At 40.4% G+C, this 12,116-nt stretch overlaps 1 protein-coding gene across 1 annotated transcript; it reads left to right on the top strand.

The window, feature by feature from the left end:
- The first annotated feature begins 4,269 nt into the window (after window positions 1-4,269).
- On the top strand, window positions 4,270-10,176 carry LOC149286478 (stomatin-like). Its single transcript, XM_089493908.1, has 7 exons — window positions 4,270-4,333; window positions 6,187-6,290; window positions 6,377-6,449; window positions 7,589-7,671; window positions 8,099-8,302; window positions 8,964-9,098; window positions 9,982-10,176. The coding sequence occupies exons 1-7, from the start codon at window positions 4,270-4,272 to the stop codon at window positions 10,174-10,176; spliced, it is 858 nt and encodes a 285-aa protein (XP_089350034.1).
- Window positions 10,177-12,116: the final 1,940 nt, after the last annotated feature.

Below are 12,116 nucleotides of genomic sequence, written 5' to 3'. Positions count from 1 at the left end.
CAAGATTTCCCTGGAACCCACAGAGGGATCACATAATGGGGGTGATTGATTTATCTTAAGAAACTGTATGCGTCCGTTTGCTGTGTCCCTTTAAGTAACAGGTAAAACATGTCTTTGTTTACACCAAAGGAGGAAATAAGACAATATTAAATACTCATTTTGTGGCAGTTACGAGGCTTGGCGATTTGAAATGATTTAACATTTTGTTAAAATAACACATTTTCATTTTTTGTTTTTAATTTAAGCCATATAATTACGGTAGATTCATTAAAGTTAACACAATGTTTGACATTTTCTTTTTGGTTGCAGGCAGTAGATCTATTCATGTAGTCTTAGAATATTCCCTATTAATACTGTTTGCACTTGGAATCCCTTCCTCATATTCACTTCCATTTCAGTAAAGCCCCCCTGTTGAGGTTGCTATATTGCACCTAAACATGACATCTGCAGCATGTGTTTTCGTGAATAGTTGAGTCGCTTGGCCTTGTTTCCATGTCGAACATATGGGTTTTTGGACCGCAAGTCTTCCATGAAGACCATTTCTGTACAGAATGTAGATGGGTGTACCAGGTTCCTACTGTTTGCTGCAAATGCTCAGCTTATGGCACTGTTGAACATCTCCCAATTGAGATGTGTCTTTCATCTGCTGCACTAAATTTCCAATAGTCAACCACTGCAACTATGGTCCTCAATATTGCCAATTTTTCGTGGTGCTTTGAAAGAGTTTGGACAAAACATCCGAAAACCCCTTGTGTTTCTTTTGCTGTGCTTAGTCTTCCCATGGTGCATGACTATTGACATTAAACTGTCTTCAGCAACTTCACATTGTTAGCGAGTTTGTCTGTTCCTCAAACAGTTTTATTCCTTCTACACAGCTGTTTCAACCTACATATTAAACTGATGATAATTAGCCCCTGTTTGGTATAATTTTTTAATAATAAACGTAAGTACATGACTTTGTGCAAGTGTATGAATAATTTTTTTTTTTTCAAAGGCAAAGGGATGTCACACCAAATATTGATTTGATTTTTCTTCACTTTTGCACAGTACAATACATATGACATACATAATTACTACCCACATATCATTCAAAACACTTGTAATGTATGTATGTATGACAATAATTTATAGGGTTTTAAATATATCTGGGAAGGTTGTATTTGTCTTGTAGTCTTTCTGTTTGTATCAAGGGGATCTGGACACATTGTTATCTTAGATTTTTTGAGAATTGAATTTCTTAATAGTGAGTATGGTTTTAGCATTTGACTTAAGCACATGTTTTTGTTTTATAATGCCCATGCTATTCATCACCAGAGCCGGCCTTAGGCGTTGTGGCGCCCTGTGCGGACTACTCCTCTGGCGCCCCCCCCTTCACTACCCCCCGTCTCTGCCCCTTCAAACTACCCCCCCCTGCCCCTTCAAACTACCCCCCTCAAACTACACCCCCCCTGCCCCTTCAAACTACACCCCCCCTCTGCCCCTTCAAACTACACCCCCCCCTCTGCCCCTTCAAACTACACCCCCCCCTCTGCCCCTTCAAACTACACCCTTCCCTCTGCCCCTTCAAACTACACCCCCCCTCACTAACCTTGTTGCCGGAGAGAGCGGGAGGCATCCGTCTTCTCGCTCTGCCGCGGTGCCGGCATTTCATGAGATGCCGGCACCCGCGACAGAGTCACGGAGAGTAAGGGGCGCTGAGCGGTTGCTGAGAACTTCACGAGCAACCGCTCGGCGCCCCTGCCCGGGACTTAGATTAAAGCATCGTATTTTTTTTGTTTTTTTTTAAACTTTATTTAACATGAATGACGTTAAATAAAGTTTAAAAAAACAAACGATGTTTTAATTTAAGTCCCGGGCAGGCGCCCCTGCTACCATGGCCCTGTTCATCACAGCTTAGAAATCTGTATATCTATCAACTCAATAATATTATTGTTGCTTTATATGAAAATTTCAACATACTCTGCTGGTCTGTTCAAAAGGGAGATACAGCTTACAAAAACTGTGACATATTTAACCACATAAGTGGTACGCAGTTAATATATTTGTGACTGAGCAGGTATTGTTAAGATACATTTGGTAACATTTTGAGGGTTGTTGCACCATCATAGAGCAGTCACAACTATCTGGAGAAAGCCTGTGCTCCAATATCCCATAAACTCAGCAGCAGCTGTCTTCATTTACCGCTAATGAGACCTTTTTATACAATCTCATTGGTGATTTTTACTTGGAACCACCCCTGTGCACTAATTGGTTGGCAGTGACAACTATCCAGTGAGAGATCTGTATAAGCAGTGTTTCGCTGTTACACCTTTGGCCCTAATATAAATACATTGAAGTACCACCAGTATCCTCATCCCACCTAGCTTTTACATTATTAAACTTACCGTATTTGCTCGATTATAAGACGACCCCGATTATAAGACGACCCCTCAAATTTTGGATCTTATTGGGGAAAAAAAGAAAAGGCCTGAATATAAGACGACCCTAATGGGAAAAAAATCAAAACCACTGTTTTTGTGTTTTTTTCTTTTTTCTTTCTCACCTGTCAGTGGGAATAGCAGATCTATATGTCCCATCAACATGTCCCATCAACTTGTCCCATCAACATGTCCCATCAACATGTCCCATGCTCCTCAGTCACGCTTAAAGGGGTCTGGGAATCATGGGAAATGTAGTTCACTAGGTTGTGCCCCTAATTGAACCAGCTATGCAAATCATTCCTACCTGACAGTCTATGCTCCTCTTCACAAATTGTGAACAGGAGCACAGACTGTCAGGTAGGACTGATTTGCATAGAATCATAGGCACAAAACGTAAAAAACGAAGCTGGGTCAGGTGAGAACAGCGCGACCCACGTGACCCGCGCATCTGTTATGGTCACAGCTTCCGATTCGGCCGCATCGGAGGATGCTGAAGCCGCGGATTACGGAGGCGGCGGCTGCTGCCGCGGATTACGGAGGCGGCGGCTGCTGCCGCGGATTACGGAGGCGGAAGCGGCGGCTGCCGCGGATACGGAGTCGGCGGCTCCCGCGAATACAGAAACGGCGACGGCTGCCGCGAATACAGAAGCGGCGGCGGCTGCCGTGAATACAGAAGCGGCGGCGGCGGCAGCTGCCGCGAATACAGAAGCGGCGGCGGTGGCTGCAGCTGATACGGCGGCGGCGGCTGCCGATGGAATTGTGAGGTATCGTGGGGGATGATCTGAGGCCTGATTACAAGACGACCTCGATTATAAGACGAGGTCGGTTTTTCAGAAGTTTTTTTCTGGAAAAAACCTCGTCTTATAATCGAGCAAATACGGTATTTATTAAAATGACCTACAGTTTTCATTTGGTGTCATTGTTTTAGAGACAGGCCCTGATTAGTCATCTGGCATACTGGGTAAATGCCCAGTGGGCCACTGGCCGACATCATCTTATTATACTCTATACTTTAAATTAATATTTTTTGCATGCACGTGCATAGAGAGATTTATAATAATATGCTTTATATACATTTTGATGTGTTCACTCACTCCTAAGCTATTTGCATTGCAGGAGATGTGTTTTGCCAAATGCATCTTCTGCACAATGGCGCGCATGCTCACAGTGCTGGCTCACTGGAGTTTTGATGGGAATCTAACTAGACCTCTCACTGGATTCAATGGGAACACTTTCTTGACACTGATTAGCTGCTTCCGATAATCCCTAATTCTACTCTACAAAAGAATACTCTTGAACACCGAAGGGATCAAAGGAAACAGATTACTTGAATTCTACAAATGTCATCAAATCCAAAATCAAACACTGCTACCTAAATCTAGTTGATCACTTTGCATATTGTCACTATAACAGAGAATGAGGGTGCAATGATTTATGGTGTGAATATTATGGTGTGAAACTCACGGTATTATCTGTGCTTTTAATGGACATCTGCATATGTGACCGATTCCAAATATATACAGATTTATCTGTGCTCAGTATCTCTCCGAAGATAATTCAGTTGATGATGATGATTGTGATAGCATTGTGTCATTCTAACATTTTTGTAATTCTTAAATGATACTTATTCAAAAATGTTTATGGTGTGTGCAGAAAAATGTTTTCTGAAACTCCAAGAATGTGTCCTAAGCACCTCCAAACCTCCAAGAATGTGTCATTTGAGAACTATGTTAGAACATTTTGAATGGACTAGAACTACTTAAACTCAAACTAATTCATGAATCTTAAATAATTTTATTCTCTGTATCATATTTGACTTATCTTATTGCTACAGGGCACGGGATTAAACATGGAGTTGGACATGCAAGCTCCTATTACCAAAGAGAAACGAGAATCCAGAGAAGAGTTCGTGGGTAAGGAGTACACACATATTGATGGCTGTAAAGCAACACACTGTAAATAATATTGACGTTTAGATAACTGTTCCTTCAAAAAGAGGAGGTATCCTACCTGAATCTGTAATTGAAATGTTAGAAAGACCAGTGTATGACCTGGGAGTTTCTCGGGGCTGACCCTTACCCTGACTCTGACCCTCTGATGTTCCTTAGTAGACAAGAAGACGTGTATAGACAGAATAAGTGACTGGGGCTAGCCTGAAATAGACTTTGCAGAACCTGAGCATGGAGTGGGTATAGTCACATGGCAGCTAACCCACCAGAATATTACAAACACTGACCCAGTAATCAACTTTGATTTCCTGAGCCTTTAGTTGAAATCTGGAGAGTTTCCAGGTTGAGTAATCATGGATCCGTCCACTTTAACTATCCTGATAGTCTTCTTATTGAGTTGACTGTATTAAACCGTAATGCAGTTGATCTAGTTATCCATGTTTTGTATATTAAGTTTATTGTGGGAGGAAGAATGTTATAAGTATGTTAAGTATGAATTTGTGGGTCAAGTTACATAAGTACTTTGGTTACCAGGCAAGTCAGGTTTTCCAGGTTTGTGTTTTAAATGTTCATAACAACTAACAAAAGAAATACAGAACTGTCTATGCTGGGGTATATTAAATATACCAATTCTTAAGACACTATACATTGCTGGTTGCTAAAAACACAACAGGAACATTATGTGTATTCATAGAAAGCTGCATATATTTGTTACCCAAACCTGTCATGCTTCATACATTATGAATACAAAACAAAATGTCAATATGTTTGCACTTTTGTGTTGTATCACCATATATCATGGCTCTAGTAAAGAACAACACAAAGGTGTCAGTGACTCCCTTTTGCTTTTCTAGTAACTAAAGGTTTCCTTTTTTCTATCCGTCATTGGGTTTTATCACAACCTGTGAATAGTTTCCTTTTGTATCAGTGAGCAGGTTTTTCCACAACCTGTGAAAAGTTTGCTCAGCGTTGAATATTGGGAACGTTAGCATTGTTTGCTTCTTGTTGTAGTGAGTTACATAGAAAATGTCCAAAAGATACAGTAAATAAAGCTGGAGAAGGACTCCATGCCATTAAATTGAGTTATCCATTTGGTCAGACTATGTTGGCTGAATGGTTCTTATCCCTTACCACTTTCTACTGTATGTTTCTGTGGAAACTGACAAACCAGATGGGAACCACGAGGGTTTTAAAGGCCCCAATCTCCATCTGTTGTAAGAACACTAGTTACCTTATATCCCCTCCTAAACGTTTTGAAAACTCTGCTACAAACATTTGACCCACTCAACTAAGTGAGTGCACAAGTTATACCGTGTCTGTCCCTATGCAAAATACCTCAGTAACATTTCCTGAAGATTGATGACCAAGGGTAAACATACAGTCCTTTGGGATTTTAAGCAAGACTTTGTGTTTGGTGCCCGAGTTATGTGCTCTGCTACCATTACTGATTTCTCAGTTTCTTAGAACTGCAAATCTGGCATATATCCTTCTAAAAATTCTGTTGCTTCTATTTGCCTGATTAGATTAATAATGTTACAGTGCCTGATCACCTAAGAAATATCTTCTGAAACAGTTACTTCTGTAGGGTGCCTTTTGGAGTTTTCCCCAAAATCATTCCTACTATCACAGTGTATAGTGTTTTATGCCATATGTGTGTGCAGAAGTTGGGTGTGTGGGGTAACGATCTGTAGGATCCATTTCATACAGTATACTAGGAGGCCAGGATGACTAAACATGCATTTATTCCATCTCTGTGCCATCCATATTAGTCAATACTACTGTATTCTAACATCCTACTCTATCTGTGATGATTCTAGATGCCGTGAAAGGAGAAATTGGTGTCTGTGGCTGGGTGATACTGATATTGTCTGCATTCCTGGCAGCTATCATGTTTCCCTTTTCCATCTGGTTCTGTGTTAAGGTAATTGGAAGATTCATTAATACATTAACATCAAAATGGCATGGCCAAACAATCCCAAGCTTACACATTAATTTAAATCATTTCAGGTTATTAAGGAATATGAGCGTGCAGTCGTGTTCCGACTTGGCCGTATCACTTCAGGAAAAGCAAAAGGACCAGGTAAATCTGCTTACCTGTCTACACTACAATTCAGCTCTATGACAGACACCGGAACACACTGATTCCAGTACTGAAGATCATTAAATATTTCCAGTCCATTGTGTGCGCTATGTGTGTTGATCAGTCTTTGGTGTTTTACCATTTAGTTACCATTTCAGCTTAAATAAATGATGGGGACAGAGAATTCTTGAAGTAGTTATTGACAGGTGTGTTCCTCAAAGGAAAATGTAAAACTATTGAAGAGGATTTTACCTCTTTAATCCAGTTGTAGGCTTTTGGTTGCCCATATATTAAAAATGAAGTGACAATAGAAGGTAGAAGACTAAGCCTCTTTTGGCATGGACAGGCTCGGACTGGGACAAAAAATAGGCCCGGGCATTTATTTATTTATTTATTGTTAAAGCCCACCCTTCATGTACCATCTTTGCATTTACTCACACAAATCATTAACACATTCATTAATGCAGTCTCACAAATCATTCAAGCAATTCATCCACACATGAATTCATTAATTGTCATACGCATTCACACAATTCATCCACACATTTATTCATTCATTCATTAATTCTCATACGCATTCACACTACCCCCTCTCCCCATCTTATCTGCCCCTTCTCACTGTTCCCCCTTTTCACTATGTACCCCCTCTCCCCATCTCTCACTATCTAACCTCCCTCTGCCCCTTCTCACTGCACCCCCCTCCCTCACCCTACTTACTTTGTTGCCGGAGCAAGCAGCAACTGCGGCCGGGCCCGCGGCAGGACCGGACTGACTGGGCCTATGCGGCCTCTACGGCCGCATTAACGCAGGGCATAAGGGGCACCTGCCCCTTAAGACCACCGCAACTGCGACCGGGTCCGCCACTCTAAGGGGTCGGGAAGCCCCCACCAGGGCCGGCCTTACGGGTCTGCGGCCGCACAGGGCTTACATTAAAACATCGGGGGGCCCTGGTGGGGGCTTCCCGACCCCTTAGAGTGGCGGACCCGGTCGCAGTTGCGGTGGTCTTAAGGGGCAGGTGATCTTGGAGATCATTTGTGTCCTCTACCCATTGGACCCAAGGTGTGGCTCAATGTTTTTCAGTTTTTTTTGCATTTTCAACGATAAATAAAAAATCCTGATTTTATCTTTCTTGTACACAGGATTGATATTTGTCCTTCCATGCACAGATACCTTTATTAAGGTGGATCTCAGGGTTATTTCATTTGCAATCCCTCCACAAGAGGTAGGTGTTTGTATATTCATGCAATTTGTACATGAGCAGAAAATGTTGTACTCCCCAGCATTCTAATTTGGTTCACTGGAACAGAGAACAGATGATGTCATACCTTAAATAGGTAAAGACAATGGGGTATTCAACTACCAACTTTTTCAACTTTTACTAGGCTTTTCAGAACAACTGCAATGTATATTTAAGTTATCATAAATGCTTTCACAGCAAAAACATAAGTTCCAGTCTTTGGGCAGGTGAATTGCCCAGTTCCCTACCAACGGTTACTTCCACTTTTAAAAGAACGTCTGGCTAATGTTATATTTTAATATTCTACTCCTAAATATTGTTTTAGATTTTATGGGAAGAGATGGGGGTTTTTTTTCAATATCTTGTATTAGAATTTTTAACAACGCTGATCTCTTTGTGTTTTGCATCTTAGATCCTCACAAAAGATTCTGTGACTACAAATGTTGATGGTGTTGTCTACTACAAGATTGAAAATGCAATCAAGTCTGTGGCCAATGTTAATAATGTTCACTTAGCCACACACCAATTAGCACAAACTACTTTGAGAAATATTTTGGGAACACAAACACTATCCAGTATCTTGTCCAACCGGGAGGAGATTGCACACAATATTCAGGTAAAACTCAGCTCTGTTATTAAATACATTGGGTCCAGCTCAAGGACCAGTCTAATCCTTAATTGAACATAACAGAGGAGGAAAATTCCTGGTTAGCGATTCAATGACCTTTCAATGACCTTTCTAAATGTAGGTTAGCACGTGTCTCTCAAGGTACAAGGTACATTCACAGGTGTCTACATAAGTAAAATTTTCGAGACACCTACAAAAAGCAGGTGTTACTTGACTGTGTGCTCTGGGAGTTGAATCACTTCGTATGACCCTAGCATTTATTTTTTAATTTCAGATATACGGAAGGCCATGCTCTTGCATCTCCATACAGGCCGAACTGGCCATGTGGCCAACAGCGCCCCATAGATCGGGTGCTGCGGTATGTAGCCACCAGCCGAGTTTGCCCAGCTGCGTGCTACATGAACATAAAATATAGTGTGTGGCTTGTCATATCTAGCCTGTGTTGAAAACAGGAAAGGGCTGGCAAGGAGGCAGGGAGGGTAATTGCCCCATGGAATGGCGAGTTTTTAGGGGGGTTCCCTTTCACTTACATAAAACATAAATTGCATTTTTTAGCATGTTAATAAAATACACCTTTGAAGATATGTCATACTATTATTTTTGAATGTGCCTAGTGACACATTTCTTGTATGTTACTGTTATTTTTAAGTCAATATTGCATACCGCCACACTCCAGTGGGGGGTGAGAGTGGACCGTGTAGAGATGAGAGACGTACGCCTGCCTGTACAGATGCAGAGAGCTATGGCTGCCGAAGCAGAAGCTGTGAGAGAAGCCCGTGCTAAGGTAATAAATTGCTTTACTGATCGCTCAATTTTAAGTCCCATAGCTAAAAACAGAATAAAGCACAGAATACAGCTCAGTGGTGCATTTCTGCACCACTGAGGGTGATTATGTGATATTGATTCAACTGTTTTTATCACCATAGCAACCAGTGAAATGATCCAATCAGAAACATTTCACTGGTTACTATGGTGATAAGCAGTGGTGCTGGTCTAGGCCTAACTCATGTATGAGGGGAGTGAGGGCCGTGTTACCATAAATACAACAAAATACAATCAAAATAACAGGGAGGGAAGCTGCTACGTGTTCAGGTAACTCAGGGAGGAAGGGAACTGCCCTAAATAGCCTAGAAATAAGGAAGCATTGCCAAACTTAAATCTACAGGCACACCTAAAGACTTGTTTTTCTCACAAAAATAGTGCAAGGGATTCTTGGTATATATCTATAGTAGATTTAGATATCCGTCTAAATGCACTATATGCATGGATCCCTTGGAGCTCATATCTGTTGTGCTAGACAGGTTGTAAACAAAGCCCAGGATAGAGGTGCAGAAGCCAGATCACCCTCGTCACCATGAGGTTGGTTACTGGCCAACTGTTTGAGGCTTTATGTGTTTTTTTTTTTAATTAAGCCTTTCCCATGTGGGGGTCGTACAGAGATGCTAGAGATTGTGTTCTAGCAAACACCTAGACGTGTGAGTTTAGAACAGACAGCAGTCAAAGTTCTTTTGACATGATCTCTAATAAGTTGGTTGGATGGCTCTAATGATGCCTCATGTAGGGTTTTTGTTGCCAATTATAACATCCAAACATGCTTATCTAAACATTACTGATCTCATGGAAATGTTGCTATGTGTTTGATGGCTATATTTTGGTGATTGTTTTAGGTTGTAGCAGCAGAAGGTGAGATGAATGCTTCCCGGGCTTTAAAAGAAGCATCCATCGTGATATCCGAGTCTCCGGCAGCCCTGCAGCTGCGTTACCTGCAAACGCTGAACACTATCGCAGCAGAACACAATTCTACAATTGTATTCCCTCTCCCTATTGACATGCTGCAAACCCTATTTCACAAAAATAAATAAGCAGCTTCTGAAGCAGTGCAAGCATCAGTAACTAATAAACTGTATTACGTCTATTAATTTATACAGTGCCTGCAATAGACAGAACATATTTATTGCTCATGGATTCTGCTGTATAGTTTTTTCCAGCTGGTGTTATTTGTTTTTTACGTTTTTTGTGGAATTTTCAGTTTATATGTCAGTTTTCCCAGGTGAGGGGCATTTTAATACTGTAACGGTTATGAGGTACTATTGAATATGATCACATAGGAACATTATCATAAAAATGTTTCTCCTGTTTATATCATCTTTTGTAATTGTGTTTCCTCTGTAGCTTACATAAAAACATAGTAACATAGTTAATCAAAGGTAAGAACCATTCATTAATTCATTAATCAGTGCTTGGTCTTATCTTAGAATCAGGAGCTGTATGCCTATCCCATTCATGTATAAATTCCCTCACTGTATTAGCCTGATGGGATTTGACATCTTATTATGGTTTTGCTCGAGCAGAGTTCAGCAAAAGGGTTGCACAGTGGCCCGTTGTTAACATGATATACAAGATTAACATGCATTATGCCAGCACATGCTAAATGTTACCTGGCAATATGTATAATGCATAATCTCAGATGTAACGGCCACAGTTGTATACAGGCCAAGACTGGTTGTATACCGCACTGGGCAAATGCCTATATATTTACCCATGCCGTTGCTCCAACGGCGGATCAGATCCGGCAGTGTGTGATCGTCAACTGGCTACACATGACTGCACATTGCAAGAGTATAAAAGTGTAACACCATTTTCATGTGCTTTTCATTTGCGGTCCACCCCGGCCCTCATTATACACATTATATTACATTTATTAATTTTATTTATATAACTCCAACAGATTCCGTAGCACAGCCTCTCATATAGGGGTTTGTTAAATAAAGAGGGTGTTGGCTGGAGGGTAGCGGATTCAAGTCACCCAATTCACTATGCATTATGAAGGGCCAATCATAGCAAGCTTCTACTGCGAGAGGTTTAGCTGATCCTGTATAATACATAGCTAAATTAGGGAGCAATCATGCAAATCACTGATTGAACTATACATTATACAGAACCAGCTCATTGCCAGAGCTGCCACTTAATAATATAAAGTGAAGTTAGTGAGTTGACACTCTTTAGTTAATAAACTTAATAAACTTTTTACATCAATTTTTAACTCAGAGACATTTATATATAGTGGCTGAATCACAGTGTTTATACACACAAACATAACATTTTATTTTTCGGAAAGCATCGCTTTAAAGGAATCCTGTGCTCCTTCACATATAACTGTATAAAGTTGATTTTTTTTGCACACCAGATGACAAAAATTTTAAAAAAAATTGAATTTATTATTGAATATATTGACTTTTATATACTGTCGTATGATAAAAAGCAGTGTAAAAAAGCAGTGAAGATAAATTTCAAATCAATCCATTACTTTGTGCCTTGGAAGAAACTGTATACCTTAGCACTTATTATGTCACAGGCAAAAGATACACACCAATAAACAAAAGATCTGTCATTGTCATGTTTGTTTAATAAATGTATAAACATATAAATGTATGCGCAGGACACACACACACACACACACACTCTTGATAGAGTTGATTACACTTATTAGAAAACACAAAATACCAAGTTGTTATAATAGCACTAAAAGCTGTGCTGTTGTGCTCCCTTTTCCCAGTGACCTTGAAATAATTGCTTGATCTTGTGTTCAGGCATGCATCATGCCCTGCTTAGCTTGACGTTATGTATAAAAGGTGACTACTTGAAAAATAATCTTAGTAATAGAAAACAATGAAATATTCCTGCAGACTGCATTAGTTTCCAGTTTTATAAGGTCACTTTATACCAGAATATGTACCCCCAGTGTAATATAACCATTTGTGCTGTGTGTCCCCGTTCAAGAAACTCATAGAGAATCTCATAA

Source organism: Sceloporus occidentalis, unplaced genomic scaffold (genome assembly GCF_023333645.1).
Source record: "Sceloporus occidentalis isolate IW3139 unplaced genomic scaffold, rSceOcc1.0.p SCAF_68, whole genome shotgun sequence".
Lineage (NCBI taxonomy): Eukaryota > Metazoa > Chordata > Lepidosauria > Squamata > Phrynosomatidae > Sceloporus > Sceloporus occidentalis.
Note: the sequence above shows the minus strand (reverse complement) of the source record. Positions and strands in the feature narration are given on the sequence as shown.